The sequence below is a fragment of the Grus americana genome, chromosome 13 (assembly GCF_028858705.1).
Source record: "Grus americana isolate bGruAme1 chromosome 13, bGruAme1.mat, whole genome shotgun sequence".
Classification (NCBI taxonomy): domain Eukaryota; kingdom Metazoa; phylum Chordata; class Aves; order Gruiformes; family Gruidae; genus Grus; species Grus americana.
The window spans coordinates 10,236,808-10,259,241 of NC_072864.1; the positions used below are offsets into that span (position 1 = coordinate 10,236,808).

At 37.5% G+C, this 22,434-nt stretch overlaps 1 protein-coding gene across 5 annotated transcripts in view; it reads left to right on the top strand.

Annotated features, from left to right (window-relative positions):
- BEAN1 (brain expressed associated with NEDD4 1) overlaps window positions 1-22,434 on the top strand; it is a 61,179-nt gene that overhangs the window by 31,186 nt on the left and 7,559 nt on the right. For all 5 annotated transcript variants that reach the window (XM_054841066.1, XM_054841069.1, XM_054841068.1 and 2 more), the window contains 2 exons: window positions 10,363-10,572; window positions 13,138-13,279. In XM_054841066.1, coding sequence (XP_054697041.1) covers window positions 10,363-10,572; window positions 13,138-13,279 — 352 coding nt within the window. The remainder of the gene's footprint in view (window positions 1-10,362; window positions 10,573-13,137; window positions 13,280-22,434) is intronic.

The window sequence follows — 22,434 nt, forward strand, 5'->3', positions numbered from 1 at the left end:
TCCTTTAGAAATATTTCTTTTTAAATCCTCTTTGAAAATAATAAATAGCTTAGTTTTAAGAACAGGGAGGAATACCCACAGCCTAGACTTCTAATTGTCTGGAGAGAATATGGTGCAGCATACACAGAAGTTTCTCAGGGCATCTGTAAATATCAGTCCTTCTTAGCATATGTCTTCTGTTTGGGGAACAACCCAGGACCTCTTCTGACTTCTCAGCAGATAGGAAGGTGTAGCTACCTCATCTCTAGCAGCTAGCAATGTTTACCCTATGCTGAAACTAGCCTTGAAGCACAAACTACGTTTTAAATACACACATATACACACTGCATTTTCCATAGGAAAGTGAATAAATGTACTTTCCTAAAGGCTACACTTGGTTTTGGAGGGTTCTGTTTGTTTGTTTAAAGTCCTTCCTATGCCATCTCAAACGGAAGAGCAACCAACAGCATATTATTTATAAGAAGGAACAATGTGGAATCTATAAAATAAGTTATATATGCAAGGCAGCAGAATGTTATGCTACTCCAGGAGAACACCACTGCCTATCAGCTGCAGGGGGAGGTTACTTTTTCCAGCCCTTCAGTGGTGTGAGTCTTCTCTTTAAGACTGACTCAGCTCTGCCGGCCAAAGATAAATACGGGAGACTGCAGAGTACATGATGTGTACCAACCAGCCCCTAGACACAGCACAGCATATATATGAAACGGTGTTTGGCTGTATGGCAAATCCTGTACTCCAGTTTACCAATCCTCTAACCAAATGGGTCTTCTATAGTAAACAACAGGGATTTTAAAGAAAGGGGTTTCTCACACACACACCTGCAGCCCCCGGTTTTTCAAACAGTAATGTTTGATTAATTTGATTTCTATAGATCTTTCAGTGTCCTTGAATTTGGTGGCTTCTTTAGCAACAAAGAAACTAGGTGATTGAAATCGTCCCAAGAATCAATATCTATTTTGCTATCATTGGCATTCCTGCAGCTGTCTAAGCAGACGTCCTAGTCCTATTCAGACAAAATCTGAGGGAATGAAATCGCTTCTTAATGGTATGAGAAAATTCCTCGATTTATGCAGGCAAATACTGCTGTAGCTTTTACAGATACAAATGATAATGTAAGTCATACCATAGGTTTTGTATACTCTGTGACATTAACACCATCATTCATATGGAAGTGCATAACAACACTGCAAAACCTTTTTTTTTTTTTAAATCTCAAGTTACCTTGAAAGAAAGACCGAGATTAATCACCTATTAAAGAAAGATCTTTGGATTCCAGCATTTGTTAACAGGTTTCTATCTTAGCACCCAGTTCCTTACATAACTAGGTAGATCAGTATTTCAGTTGTCATTATTTTCTAAGCAGTAAACGTCATTCATTCCTCTACATATTTTTTTTAGTAGGTTACTACTATTGAAGACTGGAGTGAGGATGGAAAAAGAAATAGGATTATTTTGATAGGGAAAGTCCTAAATAAGAAGCAGCACATAGCCAGAAGCACTCCAGTAGGAGTGTTCAAGGTACATGTAAGATGGATATGATTCCTGAAGCTCAGTTAGTAGTTCATTCTCAGAATTTTGTTGCAGGTATCACCTGTATTAGCTCTTTTCCAAAGTTTCAAATCGTTTGAGCAGGTTAATGATGTTGCAGTTCAATGCAACACAAGGAAAATGCAAAACTTCATCATTTAAGAAGTCTCATATATTTGAGCCAATCTAATAATAATCAGTAGCAGCTAGCTGATTTACAGATTTGCAAATGCATATAGCAGGCAATAGAACACAAATCAGCTACTCATCAGTTGTTACTGTTAAAGCTAGGAAGAATTTCATCACTACCTTCTCATTTTCTCTGTGGAGGTAGAAAGTCAAGTTTGTAAAGAATGGAGCTTTTCTGTTGAAGGTTTTGGCTTTTCTGGGTTTCTTTCCTCCAGTATAAATTAGGCTTCCTGCCTGGGCTCCATCTTACATGAGCTGTCATCTGCCCTATAGATACCTCTTTAGGTCACATTAGATATAGTTCAGATAGAGCTCCACATCTCCTAAAGCGAAGACATAAGACATCTAGATCACAGTTCAAGCAGACAGACTGCTGAGGTAAAATATAGAAGTATTTGCCAATTACATTTTTTCAAACCTTTCTCTTTCAGAATAAAAATTATTATATTGCTACCTTTTTTTTTTTTTTTCAAATTCTACATGAGAAGCTTATATGCCAAAATACAGAGTTTTTCCACAATTTAAAAAAAAAAAAATACTGCTTTTGCCACAGTCAAGTCACTACCAACCTAGGTTGGATTGGAGCTTATGAAGGTAACTTTAATGGGTAAAATAGGATTCTCATCATACTTATTTCCAAGTCCTAATATTGAGTTTCTGAAAAAAGTAATAGGTTCGGGTCCTGCTTATAGAATTGTATTAGTTCAAAGTTGTTTGTATATTAGAAAATAGGGGAAGAAATATATTGTCCATCACAAAGTGGGCTGTTACGCTTCCAGAGTGATTTGTTTCACTGCAGTAGTATTTATCATGTTGATAAAATAGACCATGGATCTGAAAATTGGAAGATTTTTCCTGTTAATTTGAAACAGCACCTATACACACTGCTGTGACATCAACATAATACCCTAAAGCCACAGCATCTGAAAAGATTTATTTTCTGAGCCCTTATGCAGCCACATTCTCTTTGCTTCTGACATTCTCAATTTGCAGGCTGCTGGTGATCCAATCTTATTCATTCTGGCGCTATAATAAGGATGTCAATGCAAGAAGAGAAAAGTCATTATCTGATAGCCAGCAGACATGATAAAAAGGCAGAGTTAGATATCTCAGAGGAAAGGCCACCCTTTCTGCCTTAGATGAGCTTCTCAAGGTCATGGGCAGCTTTTGTACCTATAAGCATGTTCCAAATTCACTTTAGGCTGAGTGCATCAGATAAAACAGAAATGTCCCTATCACACAGTCTCATGTCTGAATAAGGTTTTGATTTTTTACTATTAATCAGTGAAAAGTTTTAATTATGCTTAGCACATATATATGCAGTGAGAGAGATCGAAGAGGCAATGTGAACTGCAGAGAAACTTAGTCTGAATTTATGAGTCCTGGTTAGTGGCATTCATATGGGTTTTGATTATGCTGAGGTATCTCCCACTGTAGCAATAATCAGGCAAGACTAGTTAACGATTTCTATAGAGAGATTTTTACCTCAAATTTAAAATATTAATGAATATCATCTGGGTTTGGGAACCATTTAAGTGTCACGGTTGCAGCAGCTGACAGCAAAAATGTATTTATTCATTGACTTTGTCAAATAACTACTAAGTACCATTCCAGAAGATAAGCTACCATCAAGCACAAGTTAATGGACTCTCATAAGCAGTAAGTAGATGAAAGTTTGAGCTGCAATATACATGAGCTAAACTAGATCAACCAATCTTTATGAATATGTATACCATATGATGCCCTTTGCAAGCCACGTTAAGGTAAAAGTTTGAAGCAATCCCTATACAGTTATTATTGAATATCAATTGTAGCTTAAGAGGCAGTTTAATTTTATGCGCGCAAATCAGAAAAAGCATACGGAACAGGATGACAAGACATGACTGGCCCCTAGACTGCAGGTAGCAGGGCAAGCAGTGTGAGAGAATTAAATATGCTCCTGGGCCTCCTGAACTGAAAATTCCTTTCCTCATACTATTTGTATGCCTCTTGTAAAACTAATTTATAGAGAGAACATTTCCCAGATTATTCTAGTCGTCCACTCATTTGCTCAACTTTGCTACAAGATAGTAAGATAGATACAAAAGGACCAATAGCCTTGCCATCATCATCAGTTCCTTTTAAACACTAAGGTAGCAGTTCTTCTGCTTCCTGTATCTCTCTAGAATGTAGGAATAATCTGATGCACAGCATTCCCGCAGCTGAATGACTATAACTGGTGAGCTAAATGGTTTTATTCTGTTGGTGTTAAAACCACACAGACTTGAGTTTGCGTTGTAGCATGTCAGTCTGCACTACTGCATAGCTGCTTTAGAGGGCAAGACCCCAAACATTCAATACATTCAAATGTTAACGGAGTGCCACCTAATTCATTACACTTGACACAAGCCATTGCCATAGCCAGACCTACAAAACCCTTTCTTCAGTGACCAGTTTTCCATCTTCCATACTATAGTGATAGCTACAAACTCCCTGTACTTACTGTTTTTAAGTCTTTCTGGGTCCTTAGTTATTCCTACCTTAATAAATTGCCATCACTGTAGATCTGATGTGATGGAGCACTCAACAATAGGTGTTCCAAGATTAATCTTTCACCAGAGGCACAGAAGGTAGAGAAGACAAAAAGTAGATTGCAAGAAGCTATTTGAGAAGAACATACCTAGTTTCTTCCCTATCCAAACTGGTCAGATTAGTAAAAAGCACAGTTTTATCATTAAGTGGGACTTTTAACCAGAGAGTCAGAAGAAACCATAGATCCATCCAAAGTGTTCTGTGGAAGATGTGCTGATTTCATTATCATGTCTGACACAGTTTTTCCTTTTACAGAATTACTGATTTTTTTTTTAATACTTTACACCTAGGGATTGGAAAGATTAAAAAAATAAAATCAAAACTTGTTAAATTGCCATCCCGTTTAAAAATGGCAGGTTGTTTGCACAAAAATAAGAGAGTTGAACAAAGTCTAAATGTAAATCAAATACAGGCCAGAATTCAGTCTGAAGCCACTCCTGATGCATACTTGGGATAACCAAGGTAAGTCCCATAAGCAGATGGGATCCTGGTATTTATCTAGCATAAGTGAGAGGTTCCAGCCTTCTTCAGGATCCAGATGGAATAGCTTTGAATCCTTTTTTTTTTTTTTTTTTTTTTTTAAATAGCTCTTACAGGGCCTTTGCATTCAATGACTTGAATAATATCCTTCTCTCCCTTGCTACAGTGATGCTCTGTACAAAGCTGGCACCATGATCTCAAACTTTTTTCAGCTTGTTTTTGTGAACTGCCTGGGAGCTACAGAAGTAAGCAGTGTGATACCAGCCTGATAGCAGCTGCAGCCAGAGGCTTATTTCACAGTACAGCAGCAAGTGCAGAATCCAATTGGTCACTCTTGGCCAGACTAAATCATCTTTGAACAGCAACCATTCATAAAGGCAGAATCAACAAAGTCTTCATCAGTTCCGCAAATTTGGCTTATCTGTGTGCCTCACTGGGACCTCTCAGCTCCTTCTTGCCATCTGTCAATCTTCTCCCCTTGATAAAGAGACTGCATATTCCAACATTGTCTTAACCAGGGATTAAAAAAATAAGGATATCAGAAACATGTTTTAAATTGTTTCTGTGTTTGAGGCACTTTGTTGTGATTATTTAAAAATCAAAGCATACTATGCACTATCCTATGCTGAACTTCCTCCTACTCATTTCCAGTCCTGTACACTTTGTTAATAGAGTGTATTTAAAGGTAACAGGAGGTGCTAGATCATCAACCAACCCCAAACAACTTGTACTACCTAGGGCATACATGTAATACAACACTGTTCTGTCACAGTGTGCTTCATCTCTAGTTCAGCAAGTAATCACTAAGTCCTCAGGCAAGGTTTAACTGAGGCTGGCAGGGATGTAGAGATGTACGATTCTGCACACAAAATCCTTCCAGTACACACGAGCACTTCTTCGTGAACAGTTCATGCACATTTCAGTCTAGGAAACAAAACCACTCCGTGTCTCATCCTCTCGACCAGTGATAACATGAATTATCTTTATTAAGATGATAGAGTGATTTAAACCAGGGGAAGATATTTGGTTATCTTAGTAAGATCCAACCTTAAAATCATCTCTTGTTTTGAAAGGGAACAAAGAAAACCCTATCAATTAGGGAGACCATTGTGGCTTCACTAGAGCTCATGTGCTTTCGGGGAGAAAAAAACCTAACAAAAAACCACACAAAACAAAAAACCCACAGCTATTTCAGTTTGAAGAGAAGTGATTTTCATTTGTATGTAGTGCTTCCCTTCTGTCTCATCTGGAATACAAGCAGGTAAAAGCCAGTGAAGGAGAGAGAAGTCACTCCTAATAAAGGGCTATATCTTGGATGAACCAAGCTCCCATGACACATATGCATACCAAGACATTTCACTCTTACAGGATCTGACTCAATTGAAACTTCAACATTACTTACTGCCAAGTTAGAAAGGGATAAGAAGTGTCCCTCCAAAGACAGGTTAATGAGAAGGAGAAAGCACAACATACACCAAAAGACTTGAGTGGTACTACACCTCCTTCAGTTATGTGGAGTTACTTTACAAGTTGGTCTGTTGAGATGGAGACTGGGTAAAATAATAAAATGTGATATTTAAGGGATTTTGCAGATTGATAATTTATTGTCTAACACTGAATGGACAGTATAGGCAGTTTTCCACTAGTAGCCTCATTCTACATTAAGTGTTCACTCAGCCATACTTGCCCCTTCCATTGTATTCACAGCTGCAACAGCCAGCACATTCCATTTGTTCTGTGTCTAGTTAGTTACACAACTCCCAACTGGCTAAAAACAATGGTTTGTGCATCAAATCTAATTCATCTTTAGAGGATTAGATATCAAGTATTCATATTTATGCATGTACTGTTTACAAGTTGCAGTTTCATGGAAAAAAATACAACTTACCTCCAAAAAAGTTAGCACTCCGCTACTGTTATATTTATGAGCTTTACATAAATTTCCAGATACTTCTATTCTGAATGAAAAAACATAACATTTTTATATACAGAAATGTACAGTTTATCAAAAGAAGATGTATTTGGATAAAAGGACAAAAATATATAGCATGTTCCTTTGCCAAAACTAATATAAAACATCTTTTGCACCCAAAAATTCAAAATCAAAGAACTTATATAAACATACTGTCTCATTCTGTACTTGTTAGTCACCTGGGCAATTCCCATAGTAGTAAGTCAGTCTGTAAAGTCTGGAGGACTAGACTCAGTGTCAAATTGAAAATAATACCATAAGAGAAGTTTATCAACTGTGTATTGTTTTAGGAGCTAGGCTAAGGGAAGTTATTCATTCCTTCTAATAAGAGCAGTATTGCAATATATCTTGTCTCTACCAGAGACTGGGTTCAATTAGATTAAGAGCATAAAAAAAGAAAAAGATTCATGATGGTGAGAAACAAGAGATAAAATAGACAAGATTTGGAACAGCTCAGGAAGCCCTGAGAACGTGCTAGATAAACGGGCTGTCTTGAAATAAAAAATAACACCTCAGGTGCCAGAGGAGAGTATGAGAGAGAGTACTTTCTATTTGAAGTCACTGCTAACCTGTTAAATTCCTATAAAGCAAAGTAAGACCAAATATTAGTGCTCACACTGGGTGGCACCACAGGAATCTCCAAAAGAGTCAATGTTTACCAGTACCAGCTGGCTTCCATTCACAACTAAAAGAAAAATAAATGAATAAAAAATAGTCTACTCTTCTTTTCTTTAGATAGTCCCTTCCTGTTAAGAGGATCATTTAGAAGTTGTCCAGCTTTCAAAACATCTGAAAGCACTCCCTGTGGCCTTTTTTCTTTCCCACTAAACTTGATAGGAAGTTTATCACCGACTCCAGTTTCAGTACTATTTGACTTCAGATTGAAGACCACAAGCCTGATAATGCATGGAGCAACCTCACACCCCAGGCTCACATTCTTATCATGAGGGCAAAGTTGATTCTTCCCTTTTATCTTTGCAAGTCAGGCAAAATTACCAATATATTATCTTCCAGTACTTTCAGTTCAGGTGTCAATTCCCTGCATATGTGATTTAAACTAACTGGCACTGCTGTGATATTTGCATCTTTCGAAGACAGAATTTGCAAAAATCTGAATAAGCAAGGCTATGAAAAGCCAGCAGGAGTACACGCTTGTTGGACACACAACCAAAGATAGTTCAAAAAAACTGTACAAATGAGAAACACAATCAGAATTTTGTAACCTTGAGGAAGTTTAGTTCTAGTGCAAGGGCCATAAGATCAGCAGAATCTACCCCTGAAACATATCCCATACCCAAAAACTCTCTGTGCTGACAGTATTAAGTAGGGCAGTTTTCCATACACTTTTGATTTAATACTACAGAATCAGTTTAGTTTTCAGAAAATTCCATTTTCTCTTTTGGCATAAAATGCTTTGTAAGAGCTCAGCACATTTCTTGGCTGTCTATCTTAATTGCCCATAAAGATTCTCAGCCAACAGTCAAGTGCTTCTAAAAAAATTAACAAAAACCCTACTATATGCTAATTCCCCAGGTTTTTATATTTCTAGTCAGTTCTCTCAATGTCAAGTGTTAGCCAATGATAATATACATTGGCTTGAAGCCATCATCTTCTTCTTAAGCGTATTGTGACTGCAAGACATTAAGTGGTATATCCCAAAGGAAAAGAGCAGGGAAAACATTGCTGAAAATTATCTACTAACGTCTGTCCATGTAAAAAACACTTGCACTTCCAAAAGCACATACTGACTTTGCAGAACATTGAAAAGACCAAAGTTTTGTTAGCCTTAGTTTCTGTAGGAAGCAAATTATTTCTCTGTTCAGCTGGCATATAGCCAGCTATAAAAATATATCCATGCCATATTTGAAAGCTAGTCTTGGTATATATGCATCTCAATAACATTCTGGTTTACTCAGTACATAGTCTGATCCTGAGCAGCTAATGGAAGATTTCTTTTTAATTTGGGGGTATGTGTGTTTGTGTTTTGGTGGTTTGTTTTTTTTTTTTTAAAAAGCTGTGGATTAAGGATAGGAAAACAAGTTGCAATAAGAACCCATTTTCAAGACCTAGGCCCAAATTTGGTTACCTTTACTGCGTGCCCAAACTTTTGTCCACAAATTAACATATGGAGCCTTTTACTTAAGCACGGATTCTGTCTGCTGAAATCCTGAATCCTTTTTCCCATCATTTCTAACATATACCACCCCTACATTAGCAGTACAATTCCCCCATAAATACATCTATAGGCAATTAATTCAAATGTATAATCATATGTTTCCAGTTGATTTTCTAGAGGAAGCTTACTGTTCAACTTTTGATTCTCTCTAGCTTATCTCAGAAGGATATTTGACTTGGGAATAAAATTACTGGATTTATTCTGACTTTTCATAGTTTGGGATATTCTTGTATTTTCCATTTTTTTCCCTTAAGCAGATTTATTATTGAATTTAAATAATATATCTAGATATTATTTTTTTTAAACAGAGGAAAGCAGTTATATTTTTTGCCACACACACAAGTGCATTTTGACTGAAAAAAATCAAAATGGGTTGGAAGTAAGAGTAGTAACGTTGCTGCGTAGAACTGCTTGCCTGGAACAAAGGTGCACAAGCCAGATAGAGCTCAGCTCAGTCTGCAGTCACCTGATGAAGCACAGGGTGTACCTACTGTACCACGATACTTCCACACTGGTTTAAGGTGAGGACTGCCTGCCTACACAGCTCATTCCTTACACAGTATCAGGCCAAACTAGGGAGGATGAAATGAGAATGACTGCACCAAACCTAACTTCTCCACAAAGCACGTAGCCAGCCTGAACACTAGGAAAGCCTGGACGAAAGCGCAGTCCTTGGGTTACTGTGTAAACATACAGGGGAGCCCAAAGAGCAATAAATTTACTTTCAGGTTTTTAATGAGTAAATTTTAAGTGCTCATTGTGATAGTTTTCTATTTTGACAATTTATTAGATGTTAAGGCCAAGAGGACCACCATATTGCCCAAGCTTCTGCCTAATAAAAATCCACATCTTTCATCAAAGTCCAGTGCCTCACTAAGAATCCGACTCTGAATGAGTCTCTTCCCACCTCTGCTCCAAATCAGTTTCTAGGGATGCTGACGCATCCCACAAACCAAAGCATGCCCTATGCTATAAAAGCATGCTCCTCTGTTTTACGCTTGCCCAAAACTTTATCTGCAAAACCTTGGAGTCTTTTCACACCTAATAACAACACGCAATTCCTCTGTGCCGCTTGGAGCCCAAATTTCTGAGCTTTCACATTCCTCCTTGTGCACTGAAGTTCTTTCAGCATCAATCAATTCATGATACAAAGAATCGTTCCAGGAATAAGCAATCAAAATTATGCAACATACATAATTGACTCCAGCGGGATATTCCCCAATAACAGGGAAATGATCGCTGAGTGACTCCCCCAGAGTCAGTTACTAACAGCTCCAGAAATCGGTCTAATAAATGGGTTGTCCCTAAGAGCATGAATTCATACAACAGATCTGTCTCAGGCTGTCTCTTAGGGCTTTGAAAGCCCTTGGTTTTGGCATCTGCGTAACTACATTTTGTAAACGTCTCGCTTCACAACTGACACATTCTTTCTCTCTCTGCTGTACAGAAGTTCACTTGAACCAAAGCAGCCCAACCAGCGAATTCCCCAGCTACAGTGAAAATGGAAATGATACCAGTTTACTTGTTTCACCCCTTCTGGTGGCTGGAGTAGTGATCGGACTTGTGCTATTTCTATCCTGTGTTACAATCATTGTTGGCAGTCTGCGAAAGGAGGGACGGTTAAGACACCCACATCTGAGGAGAGATGCTGTTTATGGTAAGATAGCTAGTTATAGCAAGATAGTGCTTAACTTTATTGATATCTGGTGCTACGGGCAACAAAAAGGCACCCAGCTGCTGTGCAAGGGATAAAAAAAATTGAAAAAAATAGGATAAGTAGGTCACAGGCAGCTTTGTAGTTTAATAGCATCTTTGTGCTGGCACTGAATTCACATAGTACAAGCTCCATAGTTAACGGTTAACATAAACAAGGCAAATGCCAACAGCATTTCTTAAATAGCTTATTTTCCCTTTATAGAGTATAAGATTTCTCCTCCATCGCTAGACTCCTGGTAGTTTATTTTCAAATCCTATTATAGCCTTGGTATAGCATATAATGTAATTTCTATTTGTTGGAAAGCCTTTTCACTTCTGCAGTGTGCATCAACCTACAACAATGACCACAAAAGTTAGTAACTGGATATAGGCAGAACAACAGAGCATCAAAATGTCATTACAACTGTCATCAAAGAGATTGGTTTGCTATCAAAAAAATGCCAATTCCTATAGCTCTACCCCCCTACAAAAACTCCCATACTTTAAAAGGATTTGGGAATATGAAGGAGTTAATGGTAGAATTATATTTTTGCCAGTTTTGTTGGGTTGCTGACCAGAAGTTAAAAGCCACTTTGTCAAAAGAAATGACAGAATCTGATTATTTCTATACTTAAGGAAAAAACAGTTTAAAAAAGTTACTAAGTAAGTCTTCAACTAGTAAAAATTCAAATGATAAATGGAGTAGTGAATTAAGTGGAGCATCAACAATTATGTCATCTGTGGTTAGGCTCCTATATCTGCACTTTGTTTTAAGAGTACAGTTCTTTCCATATTGTTGAGGTTTTTTCTTCACATAGAAAGGATACTACTAGTGAGCCACATAAAAATGCACTGGCTCAGATCTTGATTTCACTGAGGTGAATCAAGTATCCACTGAAGTCAATTGGACTTCATTTAATTATTTGGACCAGGAATTTTCCTGTCTAAAAAAACCCACATTTCTTAGCATCAGTTTGTCTACCTGGAGCCAGGAATAATTATTTTTGGCTTTTCCAGAAAGACTTATCCAGATAAGTGAATAACATCTATGTTTTGTGAATAAATTTTAGACTCCAAAAGAAGTGAAATGCAAACTCTCATGGTAATGTACAGGGGGAAAAAGAAGAAAAAAAATCCAGAAAACTAATGTCTACTATTATTGTAACATCTATTTTTCCTACTTTTCAGCAGCTAAATTTGGGATTAAATAGTTAAACCCAAATTGGAGTTACTGTTCTACCCATGAACAGCAATATTTTGGTAGGATAAAATACGGACTGTTAAAGATTCGAACACTGCATTTAAATCTACTGCTATGTTAATTTCAGCTCCTTGAAAAACCTTGAAGCCAGGCAAAACCAAAAAGGACAATTTGCAAACTGCTTGTTAAAAATAACAATACTAGAGAAATGGAAAAAGAAAAGCATGGTGATATTTTTGGAGAAATTCAAAAGAATAATCTCAAACTAAATTGTGCCAGTCTACCCAAGTGAAAAATTTACATTAGCACACGCCATCCTACTATCTCAGCATGCTTCCTCTGGCCAGCATGGGAGCAGCTGGAGTCACTGTGAAGTTGGCTTCCTTCGCTTATCAAGCAAAAGGAAAGCACAGTATATGATAGACTGAATTAGTCCTGGTAAATTCCTCGAGAATACATTGGCAGAGGCGAAAATTGCCAGAAGGAGGAACAGGCTGTTCAAGAGAGTCCTACCCTTTATCCTCTCTTGAGGGAGACACTACTTTGATGTCACTTTAGAAGCTGGTCCTTCTCTCCAGGTACTATTTCAATGCATCGAGTGAAAAGGATCACTTTATTTGGAAAACAATTGCGAAGGGGGGAAAAGGGAGTGGAGATTTCTGCATTTCCACAATTTTGGACATTCTTATGGAAATTTAGCCCAGAATATCCAGCATTAACTAACTATCCTCAAAAGACAGACAACAGCACTCACTTCTTGGTATTTCTGGAGCTATGAAGTGTGAAAGCATCAAAAAATCCCTGGAGCAGGCGGCAGGATGATTTTCTCTAGTATTTTCCAGTTTTTCCCCTTTTTGTGAGTGTTCTTATTGAGAACAGCATTTTCTCAAGACACATACCTACAATCAAACACCTAAGCCTCCTTTTAAAACCCTTCACAGAATTGGCAAGGTTTCAGTGTATGCAACTCCTGCGATCTTCAGCAATCCTGCTAACGTTTGAAGCTGCATGCAGCAGAACTGACACTCCTTTTCAACCTTTGAGGCACAAGAAAAGCTTTAGACGCTTGCATCTTGTCGGGCAGCACTAAATATATAGTCCCTGTGCCATAGCCTGAAACACCACAGTTTATCTACATATGATGCTAACTTGCTCTTATAGGCATAGAAGTGTCCTGTGAAACCTGATTGTTCCAGAACACCAGTAATTAATCTACATCAGACAGGTTTTATTTTCTGGTTTATGGCAGTGTTACAAACAGTGATACTGTCTCAGAGAATCCACCACAGAGGAAAAGAGCAGCAATATTAATTGCTTGTTTTCCAGCTCCAGATGGCTTCTCTTATGGTGGCTCTTTTGGAGAGCTAAGATCCACCTGCATGGAGGAGTTTCCCCCAGCTTTTGATTTTGGTTCCTACCTGGATACACTTTCTCAGGTCAACGTCATGTATCCCGATTCACCTCCACGGTAAGCACTTTTCTAAAATTCCAATTGTTATAGTCCTGCACTTGCAAAGCCTGTTAAAGAAGAAAATAAAACTGTGAGACCTCTACCCACTACAAAAATGCAGGTCACACAAACTCTAAATACAGACAGACTTTGTTTAGTTTGAGTATAGTTTCAAGTTTTCCCTAGCAGAATGTATCTTTACTAAATAAAGGCATACGTACAGCCAATTATTATTTACTAATATTCACATTAAAATGTATCATATTGGTGGCATACTAATGAAACACACAAGTAAAATTACTTGTGAACATCTTTCTTTGAAAGCAATGAGTTTACAAGTCAAAGTTTCACTTCTAGGAGAAAAATATATACCTTTTTCAAGAACTATCAGGTTACATTTATTACTGACCTTGAGACTGGAAAAAAAAGGAAAAGTGCAAGAGACCTTTAAACTTTTCCTGTTTTTCAGCAAGTCTCACTTCTCAGCTTTCTTAACCCCAGTATTCTGTCAGAAAGCAGAACCGAAGAAAACATACCATTGTGACATACCCAGTAATTGTACTTAACCTCCTAATTTAGGATAGGGAAAAAAATTGTTTGGGATTGTTCATTTTATGTCAGTAATATGTGAAGAAGGTTGACTACCATTTTAACTGTTTAACCCAAACCTGCTCTGGAGAGCCACAGTTGCCTGGATTGTAGTAGCATCTTTGGAGAAGAGCGTCCATCAAATATCAGGCAGTTCTAATTGCCTGTGGAGGTAACATTGCCCAAAGAGGCTCTTCCCAAAGACAGTTGTTCCAGAAATTATATAGCAGCTCCTTTCACATTTGTGTGCCTGCATTCACAGGATACAAGAATGGCCAGCACAAGTGACAAGAGTCATACTTTAGGCCATCTATATCTCCTCTGTGTTCCTCATGCACCTTGAGGTTAATAAATGAAGGAGTTCAGTTATTCCTTCCAATGAACCAACAGAAATAATTTTAAACAGAACATCACTTCAGGCTTTCTGTAGTGCTGTATCTTACAAACAGCAAATAATGGTTGAGCAGCCATGACCCTCGTCTTTTTTTTTTTTTTTTTCTTTTCTTCCTTTTAAGCAGACTGTGTTTTGAGTTAACCCAGTATACTCATAAGATCAGCCCTTTTCTGACTGCTTGTATCCAGACACAATACAGAGCAAGTCAGTAGTAGGAGCATACAATATATAGACCTTTGCTTTTTCTATTCTATGCATGTTCTACAAGCAACTCTTCATATATTACAAAGTCATACTATATAATAAATGGGCTTTTAGAGATGGTGTAAATATTTTAGCAGAAAGCTCTTATGGGAAAAATTATTCTGAGCCTGGCATCTATATTTGTAGAACTTCATATAAATCCACTTCGGCATTTAGACTGGTTTTTGGACCCACACCCACAAGTCTTTACTAATAAAAGCCAGCCAGCTGACACCCAAGCAACAGCTTGAGTGGGCAGTTGGCCAGATTTCTGAGAACAGGCTCAGACTCCTGTGAATAAGCTCTGAGAACATATTTCTTTAGTAGGCAGGTCTCCTAAGATTATACCAAAGGTTCCTTCCATTTCCGGTTTGAAACAGGCCCAAAGAAGGATTTTCCACTTCTATGGAGTTCTCTGTTTGGAAGGAGAGACACAAATGATACAGGATAACACTAGATGATCTGTGCTTTCCTGTAAATTCTCCAGCTGCTTCTGTAATAAGACTGGCACACAAGTTAACTATGTTGTGTCCTGCCTTGTTCTAAGAAACTATCCTGGGACATCAATACTAGGATCACAGAGACAAAGGTGTCCAACCACCGCCTCCTCAAGATTCCCTTCTGGGCTGAGTGGACCCAAGATCTGACTCCATTCCCTGAGGGGCCCAAGATCTGACTGCATACACAAGGAATCACTGCTCATCCCATTAATTGCAGTTCTGCATCACAGGCCAAAAGTAAAGATTATTGTTAATGGTTTTGCTGCTTTCTCACTGCTACCATAGTTAAATATTTTAGAAGTAGCTTCAGCAAATCATCAAAATCTTATGAAGTTTTACATCTTAGCAACACAACTCAAAGAAGACTTCAGGAAAAGTAGAGCTTAGCAGATGGCTGAAAGCAAAGCTACGTAGAGAGACACTTAAACTTACTATTAATACATTATACAGTCCATTGTAACTTTCTGTTCAGAAAAGCATTGGTTGAGAAGCATTGTATGAATACTTTGTATTATGCAAGAACCTGAAAATTTTCTGTATAGCTACCTTTACACTGTCCTCCATGGCATAACACTAAAGTGTATTTTTTCTAATTAGTAGAGCATGGAGATTATTTGGACTGATGGGTGCTAGTGGCAGCAAAACCGACTGTCAGACATGGCCTTGAAGCATAAACAAGACATGCTTGACCTTGTGCATTTAAAATACTAACTCACTGGGATCAATCTTGTTACATATGATAATGTTTTGAAGATGAGGTTTACTGAAATGTAGCACTGGCTAAATTAATGCAATTCCTCCTTCTAATTCATGCAGTGCAAGATGTAAATTAAAGCTAAACTAGCATGCCCAAAAGCTAATAACACAACTGTAGCATAAACAGAACAGAAATGAAGAGCAGCAAGGAAAGCAACTGCATTGGCAAATAACTCTCAACACATATTTGAAGTGAAAGAATTCAGTGACTGAAAACTAGTGCCCTGCTGCCACAGGCATTAGCTTCATTTAACCACATTGTTCTAATACAGCCTGCAAGAGGCAACTGTGGAGCCAAGTATTCTTGAACATACCATTTTTGCTAAAACCATACTTTCTGAAATTATTTCAGTAAAAAGCATGACACCTCTATTTGGCCAAGGGGTGATTATAATCAGTTCAGAATGTTTTAATTAGATTTTGTAGTTGGGCTTTAAACTATGAAATAAGTGGAAGAGGAATTTTAGGGGAAGGCTGATGAAACAAAGAGTCAGAATACCCATTTCTATGGCTGAGGGAGAGCTAACTGTTCAGGACTGCCCACTCTCAACTCTCCAATTGAAAGTCCAATGCAAAATACTATTTATATAAAAACTTTAATTGGGAAATTAATTTATGAAAAATGCCTTGGGATGTTAATAATTTAATTGCTTTGATATCTAAATCACAAATTTCATTTGAGGCTCAATTTGATTATCACCACAGACACTTCCACTAACCACTTTCTTACATTACATTTTACATTAGATTTAGAGGAACACTGTTCACTGAGTTTTGTCATTAGCCTGCCATAGTTGCAGGGTAGTTACAGAAAAGCCATTTGGTCACAATTTGTCTTGACAGCCCAAAATATACACTGCTCCTATCCATAAACATCCCTTTAGGATAATTAATGACTTTCTAATGAATCTCAGATCTCTGTTAGCATCTGTCAGATTGATTTTACATGAAGTGTAGAAGGGAAATATAAAAACAAAATATAGTGTGCATAAACTAAGCAACTTCAAGATATTAGGGGTCTGTATTTTAAAGCCTATTTCTATACATGTACAGATACTTGTAGCAGTGCTGGAAGTTAAGTTAATGTTTTGTAGTCTGTGTTACCAGAGATGACAAAGTATTTGTTTCCAAGAAAGTTCAGTCATCTGAGAAAGATGATCCAGGTGATCTAGCAACAATTCTAAACCACAGAATTCTTCTCCCCCCAAATTAGGAAATTTGTTCAAATTCAACCAGGACAAAATATAAGAACAATCTCCCTGCCACAGCTTACCTACCATCATAGTAAATATGACTTTGAAAGAAATACTGTCACAGTGAATGTTGAGCAAATGGGCAAATATTGGATTTACAGGCTTTCCAGTATATGTAAAATAATCTAATCTAATTTTTAGTATCTTTAAGCTTTTAAGATTAGAAAAAAAAACAACCAAGAGTATTATTTGGAGTTATATGGCAGGCAGCAGACCTTTAATCAAAAGAGTCTTCTGGAGTTTGATCAAGATGGCTGTAGTTGTCATGTTACATATCCCAAACACATGCTTTGGACACTGTGTGGATAATACCTTTATAGATAGAAATCATGAGCTCATACTCATGTTCACTGAGCCCAGAGTTCATTGTAACACACGCAGATATAGTGAGCTTCCCTAATTATCTTTTTATATACACATAAAAAGAAAGCTGTTTAAAAATAATTTGAGCTTACATGTTTTAAATGGCTTGAAATACAGTACCAATCAAGGATCAAGATTAAGTAAATTCACAGCAATTGCATATTCTTGATTAGAGTCTCTAAAATCCTAACAATGAGGACATTCAAGGTTCCCTGCATGAAAGGAATTTTATCAACTTTTCACCTTTTGGCCAGAGGAAATGTATCTCACCCCATTTGACTAAGTGCTTTTTCACTCCTTAGTGATTGGATATTAATGGTATGTACAGAGCTTTAGGCAACCAAGGTTATCGCCTTTTCATCTGTGACTCATGACTATCTAATACAGAACATCACCGAGGAATGACTCTTGAGCGAGATGGAGGGATTTAGCTTCAGGAATAGTTTTAATGGAAGCCACAAAAACCCTCTCTCTGTTTCACATTGAAATGTGTCCTGCAGGGTGCACTATGATAGAAATGCGTTAGTCACCCATTATCCTAGTATTCACATTAGAACACATTGGGGGATTTTTGTTTAAGTGTGCTCACTCTACCTCATCTGGTCATCTTGCCTAATCTATATAGGATCAATTGTAGAGAAAATTGTCTGTTTATGCTTGATAAATTCCAGTACTCTTAATACCCACATTCAGTCTGCATTGGTTAAATGGGCAAATCCATTTAAAAATTACTTTAAAGTGGCAAAAGGAAATGCTCATGTCTCACAGATACTAATTTCCCTCTAAATATGAAAACCAAAAAAAACCCCAAACTACTTAAGGTACTTTCTTTTCCAAGACATTCTTTTCCATCCCCCACTTCTGAGGAAGCAAGTTAGTTGTATCAGAGGGAAGAAGGCTTGAACCAGCTTTCTAGATTTTCTTGAAAGACAGAATTAGGCTTGCAGGAAACTAACATAAAAACTTGCTACGTTGTGCGGATTCCTTTGCCAAGGCCACTTTTCCTGCAAGCATGCAAGGTAAGTAGCTTTTGGCACATTACAATAACAGTTGGGAAAGCATGAGATGGACATTTGTCCAGACCTCACTTCAATACCCTCATTGAGATTTTCAGTCAGTAAAGTAAAAAAAAAAAAAAAAAAAAAAAAACCACACACACCAACATTGGAAGTATGACAGTATTAAATCCACTGGAAATCATGACATGAGGTAAAACTCTCAATTCTTTTGACTCCAAATTCTGAGCAACTAGACCTTCCAAAGCTCCTCCCTTCACATCCTAGTTTATTATCTAATATTAATTAGGAATAGCAACAAGTTAATTGCTTTTTGATTAGTTAGTTGCCCTCCGCTGTCAATGGATTTTTACACAACACCCACATTTCACAGCCCATCTAGTGAGCACAGGGAGATTGCCTTAGTGCCTGACATTAAGCCAGCCCTTGCAAGGTCAGAGTATGCAAGTGAGATCCCAACAAGTATCTAGACTAGTGCTTCAGCTGTCTTTGGTATATCTCTAAACAGAGCCCTGCCCTAAGCTAGATTCTCAGCTGATGCGAATGCTACCACACCAGTGGCAGCGCCATCAAGTTATATCTGCTCTATGAACAGTTTCTCCCCCAAGCTGCCTTCATCTTCCTATTTTCTACTAACAGATAATCCAGGAAGCCATTTCAGTCAGAGGACCATAGGCTTGAAAGGATCTTCTGCAGTTACCCAGTCCCACCCCTGCTGCTGCAAGTAATAATTCATAATAGAAATTTAGCTATTCCGTAACAGAGTTTGCAGGGATCATTTTTGTTCCTGTTATACTCATTCCAGAATACCTAAGGACAGATCTAATTCCTAATTATTATGGCAAACTCTTATTTCCAGCTTAAATTTGTTTACAGCCATTGCATGACTCTTTCTTTTTGTTGCATTTCCATTCCTCTTAAATACCCATGCCTTTCTCTTTACTTGCTTGTTGTATTTGTAGCCAAAAAAAATCTTCCTACACCTCAGCCTGCATGCTGTGGGGCTAAGGCATAAAGTTCTCTTAGCTTTCTGTCATCAAAAATACCTGTTGGGATGGTACATCGTCTGACTAGACTTTCTCTACACCTTTCCCAGTTTCACTCTAGAAGTGCAAACTATTGCTGCATATAAATAACCCCCACAAACCTCAGAATTCATTCCTAGAATAAATAAAGCAAAGCCCTTTCTAAGAATATGATCCTAAAACACGTTACACGGCAAATTTTCTCAAATATTAGCAGGTCCTAAGCATGCCTGCTGGCATGCAAAAATTGGTATTGTTGTTTAGAATCCTGTTTGTGTATGGCTCCATGGCTTGGGAGGCTACAAGAGATTATTTTGAAATAAATTTACTTAACTGATTATTATTACTCAACCAGTGCCCACAGTTTCACTGTCATTTACTGTATAATGTTTACATAAATTCAGAGACTAAACACTTAAGATCAAGTGGTTGTTCTTATCATAGAATGGTTTGGGTTGGAAGGGACCTTAAAGATCATCTAGTTCCAACCCCCCTGCTGCGGGCAGGGACACCCTCCACTAGACCACGTTGCCCAAAGCCTCATCCATTATATATATGAATATATATATTCATTATATATAAAATGAATGACAGGCTGAAATGTATCATATAAAATCTTCATCATAGAATTACTTTTTTTAAATAAAACATTTAATTGTTTAAAGCGGCACAGTTATGTTTAAGCTGTATTTTATCAGTTTCAAATGCTATCTGCTATATGTTCTCATGAAAACACTGTTTACATTTCATTTTTCATCTGGAATATTTATTCATCAGAGTGTCACAACTTTCTCAAGATTATCTTGACATATAGTAGAAAATAAAGATCCAGATTTTTAGTGCTTATTAACACAAATAGTCCTATTGTAGTTGGGGGGAATGGGAAATTCCAGAAATAACTATGAACAGAAAAAAAGGTAGAAAAAAAATTAATTCCAGGTTTTCGTGTCTCTTCAAGGGTTAAGTTACTTAAGCCTTAGATGTTTCCTTGAACAATACATCTTGGGTTACATTTTTTACTATTTAAAAACCATTAAAATAAAAAATAGAAATGTTATTTGTTTATGGTTACCTACTCCAAGATCAGGCAGGCACCTTGGAGGTGAATTTACCACACCTCTGGGAGCTTAAAAGTCAATTAAGTTAGGAGATGAGCATTGCTCTACAGCTAATAAAAAAGAGAGAGGTTCCTCCAGAGTACCTGGAGAGGAGTCTCCCCCTTGTTTAAATAGCTGCATTTCAAACATGTGTGACAAAACATTTCCTGAAAATTCTCTAGTGATTTTTATGGAGCATTGGATCATTCCTTTAGGGCCCTGGCTTGGCTAACCCTGTGGGCTGTTATCTCTGGGTGTTACATGTTTGTTACTCACCCCCTCACCCCCTGTAACTTGGGATCAGTCATAGTAAAGAGTTCTCGTGTAATATTACCCAGGTCCAGAGAGTAGAGTCATAACATACAACACATGAAAAACAAAAAGACATCTATTTGACAATGAAGAATTCTTTATTCCCCAGATTTGCCTTTTTTTCCACTAGCTATTCTTTGCACCTTAAAAAGCAGAACTTTCTTCTTTCCCTACAGAGTACGTCATAATTTATGAATGACAGCTAGTTAAATAAGCTCTTGTGGGTTTCCTTAGCAACAAACCTATCCTAATACTTACTGCAATGAAACCTGACAAATTCATGAAGTTTCCCCCCCCCAACATTCTGAGTCAACAAAGTCAGCTTGAAGAGCTGTGTATTTTTTAAACAATATTCTTCTCTTTGCAGATCACATTTATATGCAATAAAATTATGTTTACAGACATCAGCCCTCCTTGCCTTTCCTAGTATAATTATCCCTTAAAAGCTCAATAGCATAGTCTACAATGGCAATGGAGTTATTCTGACAAGAAACAAGGCCAAAAAAGAAAAAAAGTAGACAACAGCACATTTCATGGTCCCTTCCTTCTCTGACTGCCTGTAAGGTACACTGAACATTAAGATACTATAATAAAAAAAAAAAAATAAAAAGGATTAAAGTGAATTCACCACAAGTACTGCAGTACTGTAACCAAGGATTTTTTTCAGGGCTGAGACACATATGATATTCATGAGATGCAGTATAATGAATTCCTGTGGGCCATTATTAAGTTATGGTAACACAATACTTTTCAAAAGCATTTGCTTTCTTGTCTAGAAGGATTTTCCTGACTGCTGTACTGAATTTCAAGCATCAGCTACTTTACAGTACAATAACTTCACAGAACTGAATCTCTCAGATACAATGATAGTTGTGCTTTATTTTTTGCAAGAGACTAGCAAGTATTTTTGTTTTTCTACTGAAGTCATACAAGGTCACGCTCTTGCATTTTCAATTGCAAAACATATAATATACACATATATATGTAGGTGTCGTTCCCTTAGCAGTTACTGAGGCTGCGCTTTTATGATACGGCTAATAAGTTCTGCCTGTGTGCTGTAGTCTAAAACCTACCCCGCTTCCCCCATCTCTCCTACTTCCCTTGTGTTACATTAATGCCCAATGGCAGACTATGCTGTGAACTTCCAACTCAGGTAGCTAAATCAGTAGAAATCTGACCCAGAAAAAGCACACACACACGAAAAAAAGTGAGAAAAACCAAACACACACACACACGCACAAAAAACCCACGCACACAACCTTTTTGCCTATTTAGCTCCAGATTGGGGATCATGGCTGGGAGGAAGTAGCGCAAGGAAGACAGTGGGAGTATGCAACAGAGCAGGGAACACTTCCTTTCAATGACATGGATGTTGGCTCATGTTGAAACCACAGCTTTACACATCACTGAGCTTTAGAGCTGCCACCTTCTCAGCTGAAATCGAGAGCATTAGTTACCATACTTAAGTGGCTTGCACGTAACAGTATAATTGTAGTACTAGGAATCATCATTACTGATTGTTATGGATGCATTGGTTCTTTTCAGTGGTAGCTATCATTACATAGTACCTCTGGTATCGAGGTCTCTATACTAGATGATAAGAAAGCAGCTCTTTCATTCTATTCT